The sequence below is a fragment of the Microtus oregoni genome, unplaced genomic scaffold, assembly GCF_018167655.1.
Source record: "Microtus oregoni isolate MIOR12 unplaced genomic scaffold, Mior012 000009F_ref0000495, whole genome shotgun sequence".
Lineage (NCBI taxonomy): Eukaryota > Metazoa > Chordata > Mammalia > Rodentia > Cricetidae > Microtus > Microtus oregoni.
This window is the reverse complement of record NW_024543068.1, coordinates 53187009-53214655: the sequence shown is the minus strand read 5'-3', so window position 1 is coordinate 53214655 and position 27647 is coordinate 53187009. Positions and strand designations below refer to the sequence as shown.

Genomic DNA, 27647 nt, shown 5'->3' with positions numbered 1-27647 from the left:
AAGGGTTCCAGCTTTTAATTTTTAATGTAACATACAAGCCACAAACACCATTTTTCTCTCAACTTATGGGAGGTAGCACATTTAAATATGTTTGCATTTGACAACTCACTGTCACAATACCAAGAAATATCAAGACAAGGTTATTTAAGATAACCAAATATCTTTTTGTTACATGGGCCAACGTAGCGATTGCAAGTTGCTTACAAATACAGTGTTTTAAACTTCAAATTATTTAAAACAAAAGGATGTCAGATTATGCATATATACACTATCTTCCTCAAGCTCATCCCATTTCGAAGGCTGACAGTCACACACCAGAGCATTTCCCAAACGGTGTCACCTCCTTTGCCCTTGAGTATAAAAGTCAAAAACTAAACTTGAGTTTCCTAAAGACACAGCTACTTCTAGACTACACAGATGTAATCGTGATGGCCTACGAGAACTAAATGATCACTTCTATGCTAACATTTGTCTCTACAGTGCAGCTTTCCTGAAAAGACAAAAGGTACAGGGAACTTAGATGTCGCCTACGGAACTGAACACAACAGATCCTCTGCCTCGCCCGCTTCATCAGCTTCAACTGTCTTCGGCGGGAGCTACCTGCACAGCGTGGCACTCCCTGCAGTTATCCCGGGGAGACCGAGATGTCGGGGTGCAGGACCACTTCCCCAGGGGTGCCATATACAGTTTTACAGCAGGAAAGGCCACAGTGAACAGTGCCAGACACCAAGAACAGCAGATTACAGGGACCACTGAGGGTCGGGGACACAATGAATTTCAGCTGCTTTTTCAGCAATGTCAACAAAACACGTTTAGAGAAACGTTAAGAGTGAAAATATTTAATTCCACTGTTGATAATGTAGTTTTCAGATACTGTTTGTTCTTTCAGAACAAAGAAGCTTAACTTAAGATTAGAGAAAGGGAGCAAGATCAACACGGGGAAACTCTTCCTTGTTTTCTCTTCAAAGGAAAGCACTGGGGTTGGCGCGAGGGTCTTTCTGGTTTCTGTACCTGTAGGTCAGCCAAACACCCAGGATCTGGAATTAAAAGAAGAAAAACTAAGTGCTCTATAGATTGAGTTAATCAACAGAATAACTGAAACTTCTGAATCACTTTTGCTTGCTTTTTGCTCAGAGGAGAGACTTCAGACAAATTAAAGGGCAGGCCCTAATCACACTGAAATACGAGATCGATGGTGGACTGCGTGCTGCCCAGAACACGTTCTGAGGTAAAGGGGCCTTTGACGGTGTCATTACACTATGAGGGATCTTCCAGGTGGGCTCGAGGGTACAGTCACTGTAGCCCTGATAAGAGGGAGCCGACATGGGCAAGGTGAGGGAGCAGAGATCAGACAAGAGGACAGAGATTAGACTCTGAGATGGCCTTTCGCTCTCTCTCCTCTCCTCCTCGCCCAATAAACCTCTTGCGTTAGATCTGTTTCTGGGTGTAATTTCTCAGCGGCGCACATTGGCAGGGCCCACCAAAGGGACCACTTTCTGCCACCTTTTATCCTTTCAGTTTCAGAGGCAATTTTTCAGTTGAAAGTAACACAATTTTTATACATTTTTACTTTTGAGACTATAATACAATGACATTTCTCCCTTCCTTTCTTCTCTCCAAACCTTCCCATATATCCTTCCCTGTCTGTTTTCCTTCAGATTCATGCCTCTTCTTTCATTAGTTGTTCTTGCGCGCATGTGTGTGCGCGCACGTGCGCGTGTGCATGCATGCGCATTCCTAAACATAACCTTCTCAGTCCATGTATGTTATTCTATGTATGTTTTCAGGGCTGACCATTTGGCACTAGATAACCCACCAGTGAGCTCTTCTCTGGGAAAGATCGTCTCACAACTCCCATTTCCAGATTTCTTCCAGTTTTGTTTTGTTTTTTTCAGAAACAGGGTTTTCCTGTACAGCCCTGGCTGTTTTGGAACTCACTCTGTGCGCCAGGTTGACCTTGAACTCAGAGATCTGCCTGTCTCTGTCTCTCAAGTGCTGGGGTTAAAGGCATGTACCACCACCACCCAGCAACAGAGGCAATAATTAAAAGCAAATCGTTACATGCATATATGCATATGTGTGGATTATAATATTATATATTAACATGTATTAAATAACACTAATGTTCTGCTTATGACGAAATTAAACCATAATTTATCGTGGAAGTCTAGAAAGAGAAGAAAGCCCAGAGCCACTCGGCCTAATTTCTTCATTTTTTAACTGTTTACAGGGGTAAGCAGGTCAGGAATGGCACCCATCACAGCGTCCACGCTGGGTTTGCCAGATGTCTGATTCCAAGCTGGGGGTGTTCCGTCCACACTGAGTGACCTCAGGGAAAGGGAGCTTTCTAGTGTCAGATGTTATGCTGACGTGCAATGCTGTGTCCTAAATACAAACCAGAACTCCCTATGACCAAGGGGGAGGACCAACCTCTGTGAAGCTGAAGAAGAGGCCAATGCCGCCAACGAATCTCAAAACCTCTCCAGCATACGCTTCGATGATGGGGGCGCACGGTAAGCACTTGTGGGTCATTTTAGCACAGCTCTGCCGAAAGAAAAGACAGGACCTGTTACTTCATAGTGCGTGTATAGGAAATAAAACACGTAAGAACTAACACTGCTCACGAACAAGCTTCAGGGCTAGGGCGCTACATCCAGTCTGAGGATGGATTTTAAAGTGTGTATAGATTTCCAAGATGGCCATTTCCTGCACATGCTCTGTAGGCTCCACCCCCTTCTGTGAACTATAAATAGGATGGGTGGATGTCTAGTGTGCTCTGTAGGCTCCGCCCCATTCTGGGAACTATAAGTGGGATGGGTAGACGTCTAGACTGCACTGTATAAGACTCCATTCCACCAACCCAGAGGTCCTCACACTGACTCACATGCATGGTCTGATACCCAGCTGTGGTGGCTGAAATAAGTATGTCCCCCATAGGCTCATACATCGGAATGCTTGGTCACCAGGGAATGGAATTGTTTGAAAGGATATGGGATTAGGAGGAAGTGTGTCATTAGGGGTGGGTTTGGAACCATGCTAAGCCCAGTTATCTCTCTCTGTATATATGTACACACACACACACACACACACACACACACACACACGCACACACACACCTACAGATCAGATTTCATTCTCACCTCCTTTTCCAGCACCATGCCTGTAGGCCACATTATCCCCCTCCACGGTGATAATGGAATAAGCCTCTGAAACTGTAGGCAAGCCCCCAACTAAACACTTTCTCTAGTACGGCTCTCTTGGTCATAGTGCCCACTTCACCGTGGTGACTAAGACCCCGGTCGACAGCCACCAGCAAACAGGACAATCCTGCGAGAACAATGAGCCTACAGACGTCCCCTGAGCAAGGCGAGGACACCGAGTCTCGCGTGAATTCCAGTCTCCACCGACACCACACTTCAGCACCGTGAGAGTCCGGTGTTAACAGTCAGCATGACAACTAGAATCACCTGCGAGGGGTTGTCTTGAATAAGCTATGAACATGAACATGTTAAAATGTGGCAGGAACCACCTTCATCAGGGATGCAACCATTCTCCCTAGACAGGGGAGGGGAGAATGTGAACGGAGCAGGAGCGCGCATGCGTTCCTTGTTCTCCCCACCTAACAGTGGTTGCCATGGGACCAAGCTCCCCGAGCTCCTGCTGTGTGACGTTCCCACAATGACAGAACGGAACCTGGAACTACAAACGAGATTAATCCCGTTCTCCCTTGAGCTGCTTTTGGCAGGTTTTTATCACAGCGTCTGGAGAACAAACTAAGACCTCTGAGCAGGGGACTCGGCTAACCACACCTGGACTCCCATGGAAAGGGGAGAGGATAAACAGACAGCTGTCTTAGGCCATAAGTTTTGTGATCACATGTTTCATAGCAATGGATACAGACCCATACAGAGAAACAGTCTCACAAAGGCCTCCATGAAGAGAGACATACGGCTTAGGCCTTAGACAGTTTGTAAGAGGAGTTGCCCCAAAATATGAATGTTCTAGACGAGCCAAGCCCTGAGCCTATCCTACAGGACTGGGGTTGAGTTAGGTGGACCCGTCTGGTAGGAAACAGAAGGATGGATCCCGTTGGTCCATCAGTAAGTAGCTCAAATCCAAACAGAAAGGGTGAGAAATTGTGAGGCGGAGGAAGGGAAAGTGGGGAGCGTGGTTCTATGGGTCTTCCACCTTGGAGGTGTTGGGCTAGTTAAGAGAGTGATTTAATACAGACCCTTCTCTTATAAACTGCAAAACCAAAAATCTCTGAGACTGATCATGTCTCCCTCACAACTTGTTATAGGAAGGAACTGAATGAGGAAGAATTACAGGCAAGAAAATAAATGTGGCGGGTGTCACCGCACACGCAATGGGTAAATGTGACAGTGGTACCATGAAGAGTGGAGCAGAGGCATTAGCCAAACAGTCCTGAAATATAATTCAGCATCGGAAGGCCTCTTCTTCTTTCAAGGAAAACAAACAACTGACTTACAGCTGGGCAGGTGACATTCGGGTTGTAGCTTCGGAAGCCACAGCAGTTCAAGTTCCTCTGCAGGTCATTTCGAGCACTTGCCGTATTGTTCCATCCGACCTCCAGCAGTTGGCCCTAGAAACAGTTCACAGATGCGTGAGAACACATTATCCGGGCACAGAACACAGACACCGAGAGCCTGCGGGTGGAAGTGGAGCGGGCAAGGAACAGTTTCTACAAAACTAGCACACCTTTTCAAAATTGCATCCCTAGTTCTGCAAAACACTTAAGGCAATACTTCTATGAATGAAAAGGTCCTGGGCTTTTACAAGCAATTTAGAACAGTACTTGCTTCAATTTCTGTCTCTGGGATTTTATTAATCGTGCTACAAAGAAATGTTTGTTCTCCAATCATTTCCTCCCATCTTTTTCATATTTGTGCTATGTTGCATAATAAAGTAAAAGAAAATGAAAACTTTACTCCGTTGGGAGCAATGACGCAAACCTTCGATACCAGCACTCAGGAGGCAGAGGTAGGCAGGTCTCTGTGAGTTTGAGGCCAGCCTGGTCTACATACAGTTCTAGGACAGTCAAAGCTACACAGTGAGACCCTGTCTCAACAAGAAAAAGAAAAAAAAAAAATCTTTACTTACCTGTTGGTCCTGATTCAGCGCTAAGCAAGCACAAGACACGGAGAACTGAACAATAAATACGAGCAGGAGAATGATCATATACTGTGAGTTATAAGTTAAGGACTATTTTATTTTAATTTATCTTTTGTTATTACCCTTATCTCTTCATCAGGTGTGTGAGTGTGGCAGGGGCATACACACGGTATATCTGCCTGCGCTACACTGTTCAGCAGAGGAAAACTTGCAGGAGTCAGTTCTCTCTGATCACCGCGCGGGTCCCGGGGATTGAAGTCTGGTCCTCAGATTTGGCAGCAAGTGCCTTTACCTGCTGCTAAGGACACTGCAAATGCTGCGTAAGATCATACAGCAGGCTTGTTGACAGTCCACTCTAAGCAATTCACCTAGAAACTAGAACGGTGTTACCTAAGTTCAAAGTGATACATTGTATCATTTTCCTAATACACTATAACTACCAATTCATTAGACAGATATGAATAATTACATACAGCAGGCATGGTGGGATACACTTGTAATCCCACGGCCTAAGGAGCAGAGACAGGAGGACTGTCCAAGCCAGAGGTCAGTCCAGTCTACAGAGAGCCTGTCTCAAAAAGAAAGAGAATTAGATTTTGAAAAACTCACATTCAAAATGAAATACAAATACTGAAATCTCTAAAATAAAAAAAAACAGATATAGACAACTAAATCTAGAGAATAAAATATTGTAAAATTCTCAACCAAAAATTAACGTGTTAGGAAGGCCTAGAAGTAACGAAATGAGTTCAGTTCAACTCTGTACATTTGCAGGAAAATCAGAATTATGCCCAGCTAGTAGAACTCTGATGTGGGAGGGTCTTCTGTCTATTGTTATTTTCATTGGTTAAAAAAGAAACTGCCTTGGTCCTTTGATAGGACAGACAATTAGGTAGGTGGAGTAAACAGAACAGAATGCTGGGAGGAAGAGGGAAGTGAGGCAATTGCCATGCCTCTCCTCTCTGGGTCAGATGCAATGGAGCCAGCCGCCAGGTCAGACATGCTGAATCTTCTCGGTAAGTCACCACCTCGTGGTGCTACACAGATTATCAGAAATGGGTTAATCAAGATGTGACAATTAGTCATTAAGAGGCTAGAGCTAGGAGCTGGAGAGATGGCTCAGAGGTTAAGAACATTGCCTGCTCTTCCAAAGGTCCTGAGTTCAATTCCCAGCAACCACATGGTGGCTCACAACCATCTGTAACGGGGTCTGGTGCCCTCTTCTAGCCTGCAGTCATACACACAGACAGAATATTGTATACAAAATAAATAAATATTAAAAAAAAAAAGAGGCTAGAGCTAATGGGCCAGGCAGTGTTTAAAAGAATACAGTTTCCGTGTTGTTATTTCGGGTGTAAAGCTAGCTGTGCAGGAGCTGGGCGGAACGAAAAGCAGCCCTGCAGCTCCATCTACAGAACTCAAAATGACGTGATGGGGAAGGGTGGGGCATAAGTAAACATAAGGCTTTCTCTTTACACATATTCGTACATTGTCCTCCTAAGGGTGGCTTTGTAGCAATGAATGATATTAAATTAGTAGCAACCATTGAAATATAACCAATAATGAGTGAGAACGTCACCTGATAGAGGTAAAAATCCTCGTTTTTAAAAAGGATACAAAAAACAGCAACACCTGATGATGTTTCACGGCACCAATCAGCCCCACCAACGCAATCAGGAACAGGAAGATGCCCACGGCGATGACCACGCCCACTACTCGGAGACTGGAGATTAGCCCGAAGCCAATGCCCCAAGCGGCAATCCCGATGAGCAGCAGGCTGACCAGCTGAGGAGAGATGGAGGTTCAGTTACATAGCACCGTTCAGTTATACAGCGCCAGTGCTGTCCAGGCGTCTACATCTTAGTCACGTTCATAGCAGGGCAGGCGTCCCTCAGGATCCCCAGGGCGCTGGTTCCAGAACCCGTCACCACATACAGCAAATTCAAGCTTCATAGAAACAGTCGTCACAGTGTATAACTTGTAACATCCTCCTGTAAGCATCAAACCACCTCTGGGTGACTCAGACTAGCTAAAGCAGTGTCAAGGCTAAGCGACATTACCAAACTGTCAGAAGAATAGCAACAAGAAAATCTGTGCTCATGAAGCAATTTTTGATCCAGGTGACTGAATCCATGAATGTGAAACCCATAGATACAGAAAGCTGACGGAAACACACAAGCCTCCATGGATACTGTTGTATTAATTAATTTAATCTAACCCTCAATTATGCTTTTTAAAAAAGACTAACACTAACCCAGAAGGCAACGATGGTGTCTCAGAGGTCACGTGAATACAAGGCTTGCGTGTGAGCAACCGGAAGCTTGCACAGTACCAGCACGTGTAACACTAGGCAGCCCGTGATTCTGAGCTGTTCTTATGAAAATTATTTTTCTTTTCCTTCACAACCCAGTGGGCCTGCAGCCTCCCCCCTCTGTCCTCCCACTCCTCCCCAAACGGCTCAGCCAGTCCTCCCTTCCCAGCAAGCTATGTTCCTGGAATAGGAAGCTATTGTTTCCTTCCTCGCTCTACCATCTGTTCCCACACCGGTCTCTCCAGGAGCAAGAGGCATTCACAAGGAAGGACTCTATGCTCCCACCTCCCTTGGAACTTACAGGCCTGCCCTGGAGAACATGTGAAAACTGTTTGCAGAACTACTCTGGAAGTTCATTGCAGTCAACATCAAGCATGTTAAAATACAGAGGCACAAGAGGCCATTGAAGCCATCCAGATGAAAACCGGGCAGAGAGCTTGGCTATTTAAAAGGAAATGCCATCTGGGCAAGAAGAAAGCATGACATACTCAGTCATTTTATTTACAGGATTGTGGAACACAATCAGAAGAGCGGGCGCACCCGTGGGTAATAGGGGTTACAAAACTCACAGCTACAATCACTGAAAAACAAAAACAAATAAATGGTAAACTACACAGGGATTATAATTAACCCACAGGAGGCACACCTAGCTTGAGCGGGTTTCAGAGAAGGGTGGAGGGGGTTTGTAGAGTGGGGTAGAGAACCTTTGTACACGTGCGGTCACTCGTCTCCTGGGCTAATGTGGCAGTGCAATGCCCACTTGGGAAAAATCAAAATTCAAAACTAGATTTTTCTAGCATCCTATTACTAAAAGACTTGGTAAACTCTGTTTATCAATGCACAAATTATCGCTTGAATTTTTCTGCTAATATGTATCATTGTTTATGGGTTAAACAATACTAAAGATGCTTTATATGAGCTGGTTTAAAAAAAGATATTTACATATGTAGAGATACAAACAAAACTGATAGTGTTCATCTATTTGTATTTTTATCCAAAACATTTTCTTTCTAGAATCTTGGTTAAAGAGCCAAAATGTAAGAACAAAAGAAATCACCTGTGGGACCACAGAACCAGTGTCCGGTGGTGGGGAACTCACGGCCTCCAGCACTGTGGCTAGTACACAGGGAACAAAGCAAACATTCCCTCAAGTCCTACCTCCCTCCCTCAGCTGCTACTCCTTGGCAGTTCTGTTGTGTAGCTTCTCACAGTCACCTCACAATTTTAAACGATGGAGAGCTGAGAAAAGACCCTCTGCCCCTTCACGAGGGATCTTCTTTCTGACTTTGTAACGCCCAAATCAAGCACACTTCCTTTCACAGCCGGTAAAAGCGGGCGCGTCAGGAAGGTGTGAGGAAGGGCCTCACTTCTTCCTGGCTTAGCATCATCGCTGTATCTCAGGATGGGGCACAGACAGCAAGCATTCCACAAGCACCACATCGGAGTAGCTCTCTAATCTACACATCGGTTTCTATGTATCAGAAGAAAGGGAGGCTCAGACAGAAGAGGTTTGAAACATCTGGCCCACACATCTGTGACTGACCAGCCAGAAATCTGGACAGGGCACCTTTATTCCTTGGGAAATGCCAGTTGATGTAAGGACATCACACCCACACTCTGGAGGGCGGTCTGATTCACACCCACACTCTGGAGGGCGGTCTGATTCACACCCACACTCTGGAGGGCGGTCTGATTCACACCCACACTCTGGAGGGCGGTCTGATTCACACCCACACTCTGGAGGGCGGTCTGATTCACACCCACACTCTGGAGGGCCGTCTGATTCACACCCACACTCTGGAGGGTGGTCTGATTCACACCCACACTCTGGAGGGTGGTCTGATTCACACCCACACTCTGGAGGGCGGTCTGAGTCACACCCACACTCTGGAGGGCGGTCTGATTCACACCCACACTCTGGAGGGTGGTCTGATTCATTTAATCAACGGACTGTAAATTCTGGTCATAGTTACAAGGTATTCTTATGGCAGTGCCTAGACTAGCGTTTGACCAACAGTTGGGCACCACAGCCTGTGTCCATGGTAATACAGACTCCTCACCATCCCCAACCCCTCTGCTAACACCAAGTTATGGAGAGGGAGTCTGGTTTACTAATTCAGTAACTCAAGGGACAAGAAGACCAATCTGTGCTTCATTCAACATTAAAAACAAAAAAACTTCTGGGCGAGGAACGTGGTTCAGCAGGTAAAAGCACTTGCCACATGAGCTTGACACCCAAGTCTGCTCCTGGAACCAGGGTTAAATGACAAATGTAACGGCATCTGCTGTGAGCACTGCTCTGACGGGAGACAAGAGAGTCAGCCGGAAGCACTCGGGCCACACAGCATGGAGACTTGACCTCAGCCAGGAGGAAGGCTAGGACAATCCAGAAGCTGCCCTCTGAGCTCCACACGCACCCTGGGTGACATACATAAATGTACATGATCCTTCCAAGATCATGCCAAATCACTACTATGTTAATGGGATTTTTAAAAATTAAGAATACTAAAAGTCAAATATTCTTAAGCATTAAACTGAAAAATAAGTGAAAGACTTAAAGATGGGGCATACGACAGAACAGAAGTTGGAAATTTTCTGTTCCATAGCCTGGTTGTGCAAATCACAGCCCTGCCGTGATCATTCAGTTCCAATATGGTACAATCACGGAGGCACACAGTACAAACAGAAGAGCAGGGCCGTGTTGACAGCACCCCCATCTTTTAGTTTCATTTAGCTGGGGTTCTGAGGTTTTGTTTTGTTTTGTTTTGTTTAGGAGTTTTGTTGCTGTCTGTTTAGGTTTGGCTTTATTTTTGTTGGAAGGATTTTAGAATGGCAGACATAAGGTCAGGTACCTCAGGCTAGCCTCCAAATCAGGGTTCTCTTGCCTTGGCTTCCCACGTACTGAGATGACATGTTTGTGCCAGCTCAACCATCAACACTTTCTTCTCAGACTGTCCATGAATTTTCATGTATCAAAGTATTTTTCTCCCTTTGATTATTTTTTTTTCCAGATTATTTAAAAATGTGAATTCGGCCCGTCAGGGTGACTGCTGCCACGCCGGACAACCTGAGGTCATTGCCAGGCTCCCACAGTGGGGAGAGAGAACTCCTGCGTCCTGGAAACTGGTCTCTGAACTGCAGGTACGTGTTGGGGGGCACGTGCGCACACACACACACACACACACACACACACACACACACACACAAATGTGGTGATGTTTCATTTGTATTTTAATAAATAAAGCTTGCCTGAAGATCAGAGAGTAAAACAGCCCCACTGGTCAGTCTTACAAACCAGGCAGTGGTAACAGACACCTTTAATCCCAGTTTGCCATATAACCGGGGGTAGTGGTGCACACCCTTAATCCCAGCCCTAGAGAAGAATGTAAAACGGGAGGAGACAGCTCTCAGGCACAGCCTCATTCTGATATTCATGGAGGCAGGATCGCCATTTTGGACTGAGATAGAGGTAATGACAGTGGCTGGCTGGGTTGCTTTTCTGACCTTCAGGTTGAATCCTAATATCTGTCTCTGGGTTCTTATTAATCATGCTATACACACAGAGAGAGACACATATGAAACAAACTGTTAAAATGAATAAATATAATTGTATTGTAATGATATTTATAGATAAAATATCATTACAATAAAAATGCCATGTGTGTCTGAATTAAGGGGGTTTGCAGGCTGTCATTCACTGACTTTTGCTCTAGAAGTCAGTAGGAAAATGAATGAAAGTTCACAAGAGGACAAATAATTGCTGTTAGAGGTTTTTATAAAGTGTGTCATACTATAAATTAAAAAACACGCACACCTAGGTGAACATAATAAGCCAAAGAATGCAGACAAAAAAAGTACATTAAAGCACATTCCTCTTTATGAGATGAGGTGTTCCTTTGATGTCCCAGCTGGCTCCCACGTCCCTCCCAGACTCAAGCAATCCTCTGTGACTCCAGGAATACACCACGATGCCCAGTCCAAAGGCCAATGTCCACAGCACGAGGAGATTGGCCAAGAGGACTTCGAAGACAGGATTCAGTTGACATCTCAAGATAGGGTTAGTCTGGATTATCTAAATAAGACTTAAATAAATAGTTCCAGAGTCCTTGGAGAAGGCGGGAGGAGGGTTCACGTCAGAGAGGACTTTGCTGAGGGAAGCAGAGTGCAGTCTGGGAGGCTTGTAGTGGCATGCTGCTAGCGTTGAAGGCAGAAGTGTTCTAGGCTAAGGTAAGCAAGGACTAGACTTTAGGAAGCAGATTCTGCGATCTGCAGCGACTTCTGATGTCTGGTGCGGAGAATACATCCTGTTGTTGCAGGCCGCTACAGGTGCAGTAGTTTGTTAACAACAGGAAGCCTGCAGTGGTTTTGAAAGTTTGCCTGATCAGGACAATGGGAAAAGCCTGAGAAGCGTATTACAGACACATCTGAATCCAGGATTACACAGGGCCTTTGAGGACAAGCCTTACTCGGCTTACCATGGGCAGTTCTGAAATATCATGAATCCTTCCTATGGGGCATGATGGCCACAGTTGCAATCCCAGAACTAGGGAAACTGAGGTAGGAGGCGTTCCAAGAGTTCAAGACCAATCAGACTACATAACAAGTGTCAAGCTAACACTCAGACCTCATTTATAAGACCCTACCTCTTGGGGGGTTGGAGGGGATGGGGATGGTGGGATGGCTCAGCCACTCAGAGGACTGGCGGCTCTTCAGAGGACCCTGGTTCCACTCACAGCACCCACAAGACAGATCACAACCTGAGCTCCAGTGCCAGGAGCCCCAATGCCCTCGGGTGCCTTCTAGGCCCACCTAGTGCATATCTGTGGTACACACACAGGCAAAACACGTGCGATGTAAATAAAAAAAAATTTTTACTGGGCGGGGGTGGCACACGCCTTTAATCCCAGCACTCAGGAGACAGACGCAGGCGAATCCCTGTGAGTTCGAGCCAGCCTGGTCTACAAGAGCTAGTTCCAGGACAGGCTTGATAGCTACAGCGAATCCCTGTCTCGAAAAACAAACAAATAAATAAATAAAAATTTTAAAACCTCTTTTAGAGGGGACAGTAGGTGTGGGCTTGCTCAGCAGTCCTAAGCCCTTACTTGCTCAAGCCTGAGCTTACTCCCTAGCCTCCCCTGGGAGTCACGGTGAGGGAGAAAACAAGTCCCCTCAGCACAGTGGCTCTGGGCCACACCCATCCACTCATTACAAAGACATGCAAGTTAACTGACTGATTAATTAAAATAAAACAGCAATCCTTCCTGCCGAGCTATATGTCAAACAAATGAAAAGGGCTTTTAATAACATACACAGAGAAACTACACGAAACCCCATAGACCCTCAAAGCAAGGAGAACTGAAAGTCTTCGCTGCCCTGGCCCAGCTGGTGGAGAGCAGCCCACTGGGGCGTGGGGTCCAAGAAGGGCAGAGTCTAAAGGAGATTCTGGGTTCAGGCCAAGCCGAACTGGGAAGTGGAACCAGTTCCCATGCACAGCTGCGATGCAGAATGCTATTTTCTCAAGGTAAAGTACTATAAGGGAGACTGCAAAAACTCTGGATATCTTCAAAAGTCGTGAAACGAAACAGCCCATCCTCTAGGCCTTGAAATCCACCCTACCCCATGCGTGCAGGAACCCGCCTGCCAAATGGTTCAGATGGAAGCTAATCACCAGCTGGAATGACTGAGGGGCGAAGAAAACCTCAGAGAAGCAAACCAAAGTGACTCATGAGAGACAGGGGCAGATCCCAACCCCCAAACAGCCCGGATCTTAAAAAGAGAAGCTTTTTATCAGTCAAAATTCTCAAAAGACCTACGAAAAAAGAAATCTATGAGTCTATGAGGAAGACACAGTAATAGAGCTTTCAAGAGGCTGATGGAAAGCCAATCAACAAACAAAATCATAAATATTAGAACAAACACAATCTCACACATACTAAATTCCAAAATTGACCTCCAGGCAGGAGGGTTGATGGAGGAAGGTCATTGGTTAAAAAATAAAAAAACTGCCTTGGCCCATTTTATTGGTTAGAACATAGGTGGGTGGAGTAAACAGAACAGAATGCTGGGAGGAAGAGGAAGTGAGCTCAGAGGCCATGCTCCCCTCTCCGGGGCAGATGCCATGAAGCAAGCTGCCAGGTCAGACATGCTGAATCTTTCCCGGTAAGACTGATGCTACACAGATTATTAGAGATGGGTTGATCGGAATATGAGAATTAGCCTGTAAGGGCTAGAGTTAATGGGCCAAGCAGTGCTTAAAAGAATACAGTTTGTATGTTGTTATTTCTGGTGTAAAGCTAGCTGTGCCGGAGCCGGGCGGGACAAAAGGCAGCCCGCAGCTCCTATTACAACAGAGGGGAGAGTTGGAATTTGGCAGGAGCCCTGGATCTTTCACCAGCCTAGCAATTCTGCGTTCAGGTTAATCCTCGAGACTCATTCTGCCCACTAGGCCCTCACAGGACACTGCTAGGCCCTTGTGTAAACCAGGAAGCCAATGGACTCAACCCCACACCTACGACTGGGCATCCAAAACCCTGTGTAATCACACAATAGAATACAAGTGATCTGAATCTCTTCCAATGCAATCAATAAACTTCAAAAACCAAAGATAAATCAAGTATTATAGAAATCTTGCTGAAATATGTCAATTTCCAAACACAAACTAGCAACACAATTTCCTGCGGCTTCAGAGCTGTCGTCTAAGTCATAAACGGGAATGTCATGCCAGGTGTGGACTTGAAGATGGTGCTTACAGAAACGGGGTAGGTAAAAGGGGTGCAGAGTGACTGTCGGTTCCACTAACATCACTTCTTAGTGAAGATGTCATGGCAGAACACTGGGCATCTCTAAAGTCCAGCTATTAAGTTCAAGGACTCCATCATGCTATTATTGTCTGTGTATATGAAGTGCCTAGTTAATAAACTATGAAACATTAATAGCACTTTCTTATATGTACACAACCAAAATCCTTCCGCTTTGCTTTTTCCTATCAATCAGAGCATCCTGCCTCATCCATACAGCTGCTGATCCCCACCTAGGAGTTGTCCAGTGCCATCCAGATTCCTTCCACACGTCACTGCCACTGAGGAAAAGGAAACGAACAAAAGAGACATATTCCAGAAGGCCACCGGCAATAACTTACTGACCGCCCAGTGACAGTGTTTGCCCTGTACACGCAGGTTCTAAGTTAGGTTGTCAACAAATGAGGTCTCCAGGTCCATCATCCCTGAACAGTCTGAAATGTGAACCAGACACACCCTAGTCCCCTCTCCTGCACACTCAAGCACAAACACACAGACAAAAATCATCGTTTGTAAGGGATTATTAAAAAGAATGTAGATTCATTCCTCGAATGCCAAACCGACTCTTCATATGAGACAGCATGACCATGAACTTATTTGAACTAATCACCTTCTCTGATTAAAACACAAGAATAGGTGCTGGAGAAATGGCTCAGCAGGTAAGGAAGAGCACTGTTGTTCTTGCAGAGGGCTCAGGTTTGGTTCCCACATGACAGTTCACAACAGTCACGTCATAACTTCAGTTCCAAGGACTCAACACCCTCTTCTGGAGGTCACAGGTGGAGCCATACACATACTGCAGACAAAACACTCAGACACATAAAATAAGAATAAATGAAGAAGAAGAGGAAGAGGAAGAGGAAGAAGAAGAAGAAGAAGAAGAAGAAGAAGAAGAAGAAGAAGCTGAAGAGATGGCTCAGAAGTTAAAGAGTCAACACTGCTCTTTCAGAGGACCCACGTTCAGTTTACAGCGCCGTTAGGGAGCTCACACCCTAGAGGATCCAATGTCTTCTTCTGACCTCCGTGGGCTCTACATGAATTTGTTCAAATTCACACTCAGACACTGTCACATCCATACAATTAAAAATAAATCTTTAAAAATAGTAGTAAAAGAGCCAGGTAGTGGTGGCATATGCCTTTAATCCCAGCTCTTGGGAGACAGAGGCAGGTGGACCTTTGTGAGGTTGAGGCCAGCCCTGGTCTACAGAGCGAGTTCCAGTCTGGTCTACATAGCTACATAGAACTGTTACATAAAGAAATCCTGTCTGAAAAAGCAAAAAAAAAAAAAGTTTTCTTAAAAAAATAAAAATAAAATAGGGTAGCAAAATAAAACCCCCACACAAATGAAAGACCTAGAATATAAACAATCTGAAAAGGACGTATTGGCTTGTGAGTGGTGTTTCTGACATATCAAAACTAAAACCCACCTAACAGTCACAATTAATTTCTCAGGATAAAAACAACATTTAAAGATATTTAATGGACTTCTAAGATAAATTTTCACTGTTTAACTTTTATGAAAAAGGAGCCTTTCCCATATTATAATAAAACGACTTATCTCTATCAGCCGTGATAATTAAACGTTACCATTGGCTTACAGTTTCAGGGGAATGTGGTTATGAGTCCAAGTTAGTAATCTAAAAATTACAGCTTCAAATGAAATTAACGGTAGCTGCATAATTAAAAAATCCAAGCCTGTCACCGTACCTTGGGAGACAAAGCAACTACAAAGACTCTTGTTCAAGAATAATAACAGTTTTCTTATGAAAGCAATTGTAGCAGAAAGTAAATTTAGAGCCATGACAAATAGCTTCCTTCCTCTGGGAGACGAAATGCTGATAAAAACAGATTACGGCCCCGTTAACTCCTTGATGGTGCTGTTTTTATGGGCAGGAAGCACCAACCTTTCCTGTTTTTCCTTTAAAACAAAGAAAATTTGACATACAAAAAGTGCTTTAAAGGGAGTTAAAAGGGCTGTGATGGGAAAGGGTCTAAATCTAGCACAGCTTCCCCTGACAAATCCCCAGAGGAGGATCCCCAGGTGCCACCACCGCACCCTAAGGGACACGTTGTCAGTGGAAGCTCAAGACAGCAAAGCCCAGAGAACAGCATCAACGTGTCCGATCTTCACTGGAAAAGGGGCTTTCGGAAAGCGATTCAGGATAGGCGTGGTCCTGAAGGTGAGGCTTCAATGATGGATTAGGCGCTGTAGGTAACCCTATAGAAACTGTGAGGAGCCCTTTTTTCCTTTTGATTGCCTAATCCGTTATATTCTATTACAGCCACAGAAAATGGACTCAGACGCCATCACAGCTACTTTTCTCTTGTTATGAGGAGACACTGGGACCAAGGCAGCCTTTAGAAGAAAGAGTCTATCGAGGGCTTACGTGTCAGAGGGTTAGTGAACATCATGACGGTGAACATGACAGCAGACAGGCAGGCATGGCACTAGGGCAGCAGCTGAGAGCTAATATCCTTATCATAAAGTAGGAAGGAGACAGAGAGAGAGAGAGAGAGAGAGAGAGAGAGAGAGAGAGAGAGAGAAACGCTAACTGGGAACAGCCAGAGCTTTTGGACCCTCAATGCTCACCCCAATGGCATGCCTTCTCCAACAAGGCCACACCTCCAAGTCCCTCCCAAACAGTTCCACCAACTGGGGACAAAGCATTCAAATAGATGAGTCTATGGAGGCCATTCTCATTCAAACCACCACAGACACTAACTGATGTTTAATTGCTTTTTGAAGGCAGGCAGAATAGGTCATTCCCATGCTGGCATTGTGCCTATCTTGATTTAATACTAAGTCTGTACTCCTATGCTCTCTAAATCCTGAGATGCAATAGGTGTGACTACCTCTGGAGGTTAGTCATTACCTTCCCCTCTCCAGCCCCAGCCAGCTCTGGCGTCCTTAAAGGTGCCCTAAACACTTCAGGTGGCCTGCAGTCAAAGCATATGTTTTATATATGATTATATATATATATACAAACACACTTTATATTCCCAGCACTTGGCTAAATGCCTAGAGCAGAAGAGGTGGCAGAGCAAACTGCTAGATGATGGGGTTCTCACTGCTCCTCATCAGTGTACTGGGAAATGTTTATTCTTCAATCTATACACTATTGAAGGGAAAGAAACTCAGTCCAACCATGTTCCAGATTATTCTTGTACATTCTTTCATCAAATATCCACTCTGTTCAAGAACAAGAATAAGATGGGATTAGGAGTATTTCTAAGTCAGCTACTTCTTTTGATCATCAGAAATAGATTAGCTGTTGCTATTATTCAAAATGTCTTGTTAGCTCTAAAATAAAAGTGATATTCTGATGGCCAAGCATGGTGACATGTATGTACCTGTAACCACAGCATTTCAAAGACAGAGGCAAGGTCAGTACCATGTAATTGTTGCTAGCCTGGCCTACCTATTGAATTCCAGGCCATCCAGCATTACATACGAAAGTTCTGTCTCAGAACAAACAAGAGGCTGGAGAGATGGCTCAGGGATTAAAGAAACTTGCTGCTCTTGCAGAGGACCAGATTTGGTTCCCAATAACCCCACCTGAAGGGTTAGGACCATCTGTAATTCCAGGACCAGGGACCCTGATGTCCTTTCCCAACCTCCGCCTCAGACACCAGGCATGCCCATGACACACAGCCATACATGGGGCAAAACACCAAGACACAGAAAATAAAAACAATCAAAAAAAATAAAAAGTAGATTTGGAGACATAGCTCACTGGTTAAGAGCACGTGTTGTTCTTCCAGAGGATCCGGGTTTGATTTCCAGCACCCACATGGTGGTTCACAACCATCTGCAGCTCCTGTTCTATGGGATCTGAGACCCTCTGCCCTCCACATACTCCTGCACACAGGAGGTACACACACACGCATACACACACAAAATACAAAGGGAGGGAGAGAAGGGAGGGAGGGAAGAAGGGAGAAAAAAAAGGAGGGAGGGAGGGAAGGAGGGAACAAAGGGTGGCTGGCTCCTCAGGTGGCTTGGTGTGGCACATACCTTCAATCCCAGCATTCAGGAGGCAAAAGCAGGTATCTCTATGACCTTTAATCCAACCTGCTCAAGCCAGCCAGAGCTACAGTGAGACTTTGTCTCAAACAAAAAGCAACCGTTCCTTGTGAACTGAAGTAGCAGGCAAGAAAACTTAAAATATTATTATGAGAGCATAGGACCGAACTCCATCCGCACCATACAAAGAGATTGATGTATACATAGGCCTTAAACCACCTTCCACTAAATGCTTCAAGCATTTTGCTATGAACTTGTGATTTCACAGATCAAGCAAGCGGACGTATTTATAACCTATAACATCCGGCTGAAGATGTGCGGGCTCATGAGTAATCCAGGCATCGCTAAACAGCCAGGCATTTAGCATAAAAGCAAAATCCCAGCACTTTCTTGATTGTGATTCCTTACGTGACACAAAACTGAAGTGTCCCTGCACACTTCTGTAGGGCTCGAAGGTACAAAACACAACGCACTTGACTCCTCTAATGAAAGGATATGAAAGAACCAAAAGTAAGGGATCCTGGCTTAATCATTTTCCAAGGCCAATTATTTTGAAATGGCACCCTTAGCTACCAACGAAATTCCATCCCCTTTTTTTCTTCCGCAGCGGTTACAAAACAGAGGTGGGGGTACTGGCAAAACAGCCCCTTGTTGACCTCTGTGCTCTGTAACTAATGCTGAGCTGCACTGTGCGGTCAGCAAGAAATGGTGGAGAAGCAGGCTTACTGTGGTTATTGTAAGAAAAGGAGGGGATGACTTCTTCGTGTTAAATACAATAATTAGTGCCCAGGGCAGGGCACAGTTGGGAGAGGAGCTGTCTAGTATGCACCACGGTTCAGACACAGCCAGCCCCGGGCTCAATCCCCAGCACCAAGTCATCGCAGGCTGGCAGGAAGGCACAAAATGACAGCTAATTTAGTTTTAGTTCCTTTACCAGCACCACCTGATACACAGGCTCAAGCCCCTCTCCTTGGCCCTGCCCCTCTCAGTCTCTCCAGCGACCAACTCCATCACAGTCTCCTCCAGCTCTTCCTCCCCGCTCCTTCCCAGAGTCCATCCACTTGACTGCCTTCATCCCATGGCGGCTCTGCTAAGGCCACTCTGATGCTCATGGTACCTTAAGGGGTACCTCCTGGTAGCCCTCTCTGCTGAGTCCGGTGCTGAGTATCAAAAGCTCGCTAACAACTGCCTGAGAATCTCTGACCTCACACCTAATACTGAACCTTCTCTGGTCCTGCCAACCCAATGCCATCTTGGCAGGGTCTGGGCGGCCACAAACACTTGGCATCTGTCACTTGCCTCATTCTCTGGTACCCCACTGTCCATCCATGAGAAATCATCTTGGCCCCACCCTCAAAGCATGCCCAGAATTTATTCTTTCACTTTGGCTGAAAACATGTTTATCCCAAGTTTTTGTTTCAGCAATAGCTTTGTGAATTTCCTCCGTGCTTCTGCATGCACATCTGTAACCTGTTTCACACTGAGGAGACCCTCGATGCTTCTGCGTGCACATCTGTAACCTGTTTCACACTGAGGAGACCCTCGGTGCCTCTGTGTGCACATCTGTAACCTGTTTCACTCTGAGGAGACTCTTGGTCTTCTGCGTACACATCTGTAACCTGTTTCACACTGAGGAGACCCTCAGTGCTTCTGCATGCACATCTGTAACCTGTTTCACACTGAGGAGACCCTCGGTGATTCTGCGTGCACATCTGAACCCTGTTTCACACTGAGGAGACCCTCAGTGCTTCTGCATGCACATCTGTAACCTGTTTCACTCTGAGAAGACCCTCAGTGATTCTGCGTGCATATCTGAACCCTGTTTCACACTGAGGAGACCCTTGGTCTTCTGCGTGCACATCTGAACCCATTTCACTCTGAGGAGACTACTGGTTCGGAAGCAGGTGGTCATAAGAAAAGAAAAACCCTCTCTGTTCCTCTCCTGATTCTGATTGCTGTTTATGGCTGGCTGACAGCCAGGAATTCTGGCATCACTAACCAGAATACTACAAAAGAATTGCACTCCTTTTTTCAGAAACTTCACAAACAGGACGGTTACAATGACTAATGGCCTATGCCTGAAGTCCAATGTCCTTGTGACCTAAGGATAAATGAACTATCTTCCTAGATCTTTTGTGTGTAAGCCTAACAGAATACCTAAAACACCTCAAGAACAGAATTGTGTGGGTAAGGAAAATGAGTCCAAAAGAACAAACTGAACTTAGTGGCAGGCTCCATGGCTTCAAAGCCCCAAATCCACGTACAGGCAATGCACTTAGGTGCAGCCCTCTCCTCGCTCACACGTGACTCTTGTCTTTGCAATTTAACGGACAGAGTAACTGCTTCACTCTGAACTTCTCATTGGTGAGTGTCGAGGACCAGGTGGGCCTACAGTGGCTTGAATAATAGGGTATTATTACACACATCTAATCATAAATCAAAATATCAGAGTAATCTGAAGAGCCAAGTGTGGTAGCACATGCCTATAAACCAGCATGAACGGCAGGAGCAGAAAAAATTAAATTTCAACGGCTCAAGACCCTGATTCATAAATGAAAAATGAGGCTGGGTATGGTGGTGGCTCACACCTTTAATCCCAGCACTGGGGAGTCAGAGGCAGTCGACTCTGAGTTGGAAGCCACCTTGCTCTACATAATGAGTTGTAGGCCAGCCAAGACTGCACAGTGAGACCTTGTCTCTAAATAAATAAGCAAAGCAAAATAAACAAATTAGAGTCATTTTTAAAATGATCGGAATTTTGAAAAATGCTAAATGCAAACATTTCAAAGCAATTTCAGTTAAGACTCTCCTTAGCTGAAGTAATAATTTTACTTGGAAATAAAAACTACAATTTGCCAGAATTCTAATGACTAGAATAGGACTAAAACCTACACTAAATGTAAAATATATCTAGATATATTTTATATTAAATATAAGTTTATATTAAATATTTAAATATATGTTTAATTAAATATAGCTAAATATAAACCCCAAAAGCTGGGGGTGGAGCTCAGCTGGTAGAATACTTGCCTTGCATACATGAGGCGCACATAAACACATTTAAAGAAAAAGAAAATAATCTACAAAGTGTAATTCTATGTTTATAGCCAACACATACCAGCCGTTATCTTCTTACAAGTAAAAGACCATTGTTTTTATTTGAGGCTATGAATTGCTTCCCTGGAGCACACTGACTTATGTGTCAAAACCCAGTGCCTTGAAAAATCCTTCGTTATAGCTCACAGGTCTATAGTTCAAAAGTTTTGAATAATTCACCCTTCATTCTTGAAGCTGTAAGGACTTACTTCTGTTTCTTTACCACGCCTAAGTGTTTCACACAGTCTACGTTATTTTACCGTCACAGTTCCGTGAAGGAAGAATGAAATCATCATCAGTTTGCAAATGAACAGGCTACAGATAAAACAGCAAAAAATAAAACAAAAAAAGCTGTGTGCTGTGTGGTTTAGGGTAGCGCTGGACGAGCTGGCTTCCTGAATAAACCAGGTAACACTTTTCTCCTACCAGTTTGTGAACTTTTTCCATTCTATTATAAAATAGATCTCAATTTTATTTCTTAATTACATCTATTCATTCACCCATCCATTGTGTGGGGTGGACATAGTGCACACGTGCCGCGGAGCACACATGGCGGTCAGAGGAGGTCAGAGGAGGACAACGTGCAGGAATCGGTTCTCTCGCTCCTTGGCGAGTGTCCCAGGGACCACACTCAGGTCTTCGGGCTCTGCTAAGCCAGCACTCATGTTAGACACGCTACGACAATCAGCATACTGTTTGATATGTCAGGGGAACTCTTCTCAAAACAAGCAAAAATGTAGAAGGGAAAACTGTGAAGTGGGCTACTTACCAAGGAAAGTAAGTAAAAGAACTCAGCTGGGCATGGCAAGGAACGGCGGCAATCCCACGGGAGGCTGAGGCAGGGGGATGGCGGCCAGTTGCAAGGCCACCCTGAGCTAAGCAGTCGAGACTCTCAAATTAAGAAACAGTGAAAGAGAAAAACCTGGGAAGATTTTAGAAGAACACACATGCACACGCGCGCGCACACACACACACATACAACTTACAAAATTTCTTTCTGATTTTAACTTTATGCTACTTTCTGAAGTTAAAACCCATATATATTAAACCATTTATATTATATATCAAACCATGCCACCTATAATTTAAATCACAATATGATTATTAACAATACTACACCATTCCTACAGACTGTATGAGTTCCTTCTCTCCTTCCACCACGTGGGTTCAGGGGATCAAGCTCTGGCCATCAGATGCCTTCCTTTATCTGTTGAGGCATCTTGTCAGCACAGCAGGGCATCTCTGAAAGGCCATAGTATAATAAAAACACTTTTTGTCATATTTTTCTGTTTGATTCTATTTCACAAAATCATCTATCCAATTACTTAATGTTTTAAGCCCTGGAATTAGTTGCCAGTACCGTGGGGGGGAAATTCCAATATATTACGTATTTTAATACATTCACTTCACATTTCTTACAATTTCCCACAAATAACAATGTGTAGTTTTAGAAACTGTTTTTCAACACTTATCAAAAATATTTTCAGCTATAACATACTCAGAGGCTAGAGAGATGATGGCTTAGTGTTTGAAGGCACTGGCTCCTCTTGCAGAGGATCCAGGTTCAATTCCCAGCACCCAACATGGTGGTTCCAACCATGTGCAACTGTGGTTCCAGGGGACCCCAGGCCTCTTCAGGCACTGTGCACATACATGGTACACAGACATACGTGCCCATAAACACTCAGACACATAAAGGTAAATAAATAAACACATGAATGTAAAAGTGCATCCTATTTTAGAGCGTGGCCATAGATTTCTACCCTGGCACTCCAGAACCTGAGTCAGTGGTTTTGAACACAAGCATTGGAGTGAGGGTTTCGGTGAGGTTCAAGTGAGATTCATTGCCAAAATGAAGCATCAGGAACTTTAGATTCTAGGGAGTCTGAAATTGCGCTTTTCAGTGGGAATTCTGAACGGCCGGCATCAGATGCATAAATATCTGAAACCTCTCCTGGTCTTGCAAGGGAACCTGGAGACAGTCATTTGAATGAGATGAAATAAGCGATTCATAACTGTTTCATAACTGAAAGCAAAACTTACCCTGCCACCCTTGAACTTTTGGAATTATGTATTTGATTAACTATTTCATAAACGGCTAAATAATTTGAAAGGGAAAAGAAGCTGAGGCAGGAAGACTCCAAGTTTAAGGGCAGCCAGAGCTACATAGATCAAGACCAGACTGGTCAGTACCCTGTCTCAAAACAAATAAATAAAGCAATTAATTTCCGAAACTAATTTTAATTTATATGTATGTCCCGAGAAAAAGAGACTCGCAAGCTACTCCTTCGTTTCCTCAGTTCAAACACCCCCTCTTGATTTCGAGCTCAGCGAGACTTCACTCAGTCCTAAAGTTTAAGGTGCCTCAGCTCTCTCACACCATGTGATATGCCCAAATCGAGCCTTCATACAGGGCAAGTACGTTTTCACACAGGGCTTCTAGATCCAATTGCCAGGGGTTTTAGTGGAGTGCGAGACTGGCAGAATACCGTCCTCAACCGTCTGCAGAAAGTGAAACACAGTCTTCACTAAAGCATCCTTACTGGAGAACCCTATTTTGTTGGCCACCGCATTTCCGGGCTAATGACAACACACAACAACACTGTGGATACAGAAGCTCGTCATCTTTACATACAGGAAGTCCTGCTGCAAGGGGCCCTTGCCTTACAACACTGCTCAGGCTTCCCCTTTTCATCAACACTACAGATTGTTTACCTACACCACATTAACCCTTGGTTGTTCCAGCACTGAGGAACCCCCCTAGTTTAAAAAAATATGGCAGAAAAGCACAAAAACCCACCATTAGCCTCCAGAGGGTCACTGAATTCCCGAGGCAAATGAGGCGATGTTCCTTCCAAGTTGTTTAGGGACCTCCTTTCTCTTTCTGAAGTGGCCATACTGCCCGAGGTCTGGCTAGCTGGATCCCTTGAGGATCCACACGGCTTTGCTAGACCCCAGGTTCCTCAGGAAATGCTTCAGAACAGCAGTGACGTCTAACACAGCCAGGAACCTTCCACCTGCCACTCCCACCGGCAGGCCTGGTTCGAACACTTTGAGAAATGACCTCATATTTAATCCCGCAGCATTGAGCAGACCATAGAGGCAGTTAGCAGGGCCGGAGGCGAACCTACAAAGGATCTTTTTATTCCTGCCCTAAAAAAACACCTCCCAGGGACCAAGCTCAACTCCGCCGGCTACCACATTTTTTTAAAACTTCTTAAAGTGAGGAGGGAGCCGCTGAGGACGCAGAACTTAACCGATAGCTGCAGGAGGTTTTTCTACTGTTTAAGATGTGGCCCCGCTGTCCCGCTCATTCACCTCCCCTTGAACTTACTGTATTATAACCTATTTGCAATGTCTACGAGACAGGCAGATAATAACTTATTTTAAGAACAGTCCCTTTGTTTAAAATAGTTAGGATTTTAAAACGCTAACCACATTTATAGTCCTATGAATTCCAATTAATTAAATTTTACTGCACACCTGTTAAAAATCAATAAAACACATTTTGGAGGTCAATAGTTTAAGACATATATTAAATAATCGTAACATATCCCTTTCTGGTCAGCTTTTCTTTCTCCTGGCGTTCACGACATGACAGCTAAAAACAATGCATCTTGAAAGCAACGGCACTTGGCATTGAAAAACCCTTCCTGCTTTTAAAAATGTATCTACTGCGCACTGATGCACACAGGCAGCCAAGGCGGCACAGAAGCGGCCATTGCACTGTGTGTACGCAGGCACAGGAAGATGGAGAATCAGGTAAACACATGACTGAATCACCAAAGCAGGAGGGGAATGGGGCACAAAATAGAATGTGACGTTCTAAGCATATCGTTCATGCTAAGCAGAGAAAACACTGGAAGAACGGATGGGAATTTACTTACTAAGCAACATGGTAAGCATGCCTCACGTGAGACTTGTGGATATCGATACGCGCCTTGACATGAAGCTCCAATTACAAGGAGCTGTATCACCCCGTGTTCTAGACCCTCTGCCGAGTCCACCATTTGTGAACGTGTTGTCTAAATGCCTCAGAGCTAGCCAGAAAAGCTTACGCCATTGATGTCTATTTCTGGCCTACCTTCAAAGCCCTGACATCATGTTCAGACACACACCAAAAGAAGAAAGGGAAAAATGAACGGTTGTGTCTGCTTTTAACCCCAAGCAGTCAGCCTCTCTTGCCCATGGATGTAACCTAAGCTGCCCCAGATGGCCTGGCTCAGCTAACACAGGGGAGCCGGGTTTGTTTTCAGGGTGGGTGCTACAAGCACCAGGTGTATTTATAGAAGGGAGCAGCAAGTCTGAGGCGGCGTGAGATGGCCGAGAGGAAGTTTCGTCCACGCAGTGGAGACAGCTTATGGGAAAAATCGAGGTTCCACAGCTCAGTTCCACTCCAGACCCACCAACTACCAGCTATGAAAACATATTTTGGTCTTTACCGTTAGAAAATGTAGACACAGAAAAATAACAGAATGTACATGGAGAAGGCTGGGGTGTAGACGGGTTTCAATAAACGTCACCTCGTCTTCCTCCTGTTCGGCCAGAATTACGCCTCAAAAATCAAAACGAGCTTTCAACATGAAAACTGGGAGGTATGCGCTGATAATCAGGGAGAAAAAACGAACAAACGACTTAGGTGGTGGAGTGTGAGTGTGCGTGCGTGTGTGCGTGCGTGCGTGCGTGTGTGTGTGTGTGTGTGTACTGAAGGACTTCGCCTGAAATGTAGTTTGAATATTGATAAAGAGGGAGAAGGGAAGAAGGCACGAGAAAAGCATCAAGCTGGAACCTCACTGGCAGGAACATCAACAAAGAGACTTTATGTAAGCACGAAACAAACTTCGGAAGCCACGGATATCCTGTGAACCCCCTTGGGGTTCCATTCAAACCACAGCGCTCAGAGCTGGGCCAGAAGCGCGCCATCCACAGGCCGCCTGCTCCACCCCAGGCCACGTTATCCCACCCCCCAAACTGTCCTCCGAGCTTGGGCTGTTCTCCAGCCTCCGCTCACGCTTCCAGATGGCATAGCCAGCCGGGAGCGTGCGGTTGGAGGGATGGGGATGGAATCCTGGGGAAAGATGCGTGTGCGGGAAGGGCTGCAGAGAGCCGGGCGAGGGGCGAGCGCCACAATGAAGGACCGGGGGAGACTGCGACAAGCAAGGATCGGGGTCCTGGGCGGGGGAGGGAGGGGCGCGGGCGAGCCTGTGGGCGTGGGAAGCCTGCAAGGGGCGAGGGATGGGGTGCAGTTGGCCAGCCTGGCTGGGAGGAGGCTGGCGGCCCCCGCAGGTGCCACCCGGGCGCGGGGCTACTCACGGTGTACAGCAGGTTGAGCGCGCACAGGCAGTTCTTGGAGCACGAGAAGCCCCCGCACACCATCGTGGCGCGTGGGTTGGTGGGCGCCTTGGGGGTCGAAACGTCCTCGGCTGGGCCGGGAAGGTACCCGCTGGATCCTAGCCTCCGGGGCCTGCGGCCGGGGCTGGGTGCTGGGTGCTGGGTTCGGGGTTCAGGATTGGGGCTGCGGTGCCGCGCCCGCAGCGGCTCCCACCCACTCTGCAACCTGCGGCCGCCGCAGCTCCGCCGAGCGTACGCCCCGCCCCTCCGCCCCGCCTCGTCCCACACTCTGATTGGCCAGAGCCCGGGAACAAAGGTAGAAATATGCAAATCAATGCGCTCGGCCGACCCGGATCCGGGAGGGGCGGGGCAGCTCTGCGGAGGGGGAGGGGGTCTGGACCGTCCCGCAGGGAACCGGGCCCCGGGCTCGTGACAGCGGCCTCTGTGTCATTTCCACCCCGGGACAGGTGAGCAGCAGAGGGCGGGGCTCCACGCTGGCAGGAGAAATGACAGCACCTCTCTCCACGCTCGCCCGATGGGTGACGTGGCACCATTTTGAATGAGATAATTTAAAAAAAAAAAAAAAAAGAAGCACCTGGCATCGTTTGAATGAAAAAAGACGGCAAGAATGAAAGATTTACAGAGAACGAGGGTGAAGCAATGAGAGGAAAAAAAATAAGTGGAAGTCTAAAAGGAAAAAACAAAAACCTGTTTCTCTCAACGTAGGTAAGAAATGTGGCCTAGCACTGTGACAGATTTCAGGTCAAGAGGACTTATTCTTCTAGGGATCTGAGAAACCATAATAAGCCATATGAATACATATGTGCAAAAGCGATCAAGAATCATTCGCTATTCGTGCGGTAGCGTCCTGAATTTTAAAATGCGTTTTGCATAAATAAGAGCTGCGGAAGGCTTTCAATAACAGATGCAGATCGTTTATTTTCACGTTATTTGC

General features: G+C 45.6%; 1 protein-coding gene across 1 annotated transcript; it reads right to left on the bottom strand.

The window, feature by feature from the left end:
• Positions 1 to 26935, bottom strand: Tspan13 (tetraspanin 13). The gene is made up of 6 exons (XM_041658756.1): positions 26675 to 26935; positions 6751 to 6918; positions 5122 to 5202; positions 4490 to 4603; positions 2431 to 2544; positions 1 to 1037 (listed from the first exon to the last, which is right to left on the bottom strand). Exons 1-6 carry the CDS (start codon positions 26735 to 26737, stop codon positions 963 to 965), a joined length of 615 nt encoding a protein of 204 aa, XP_041514690.1. The 5' UTR covers positions 26738 to 26935; the 3' UTR covers positions 1 to 962.
• Between the last annotated feature and the right edge of the window lie 712 nt (positions 26936 to 27647).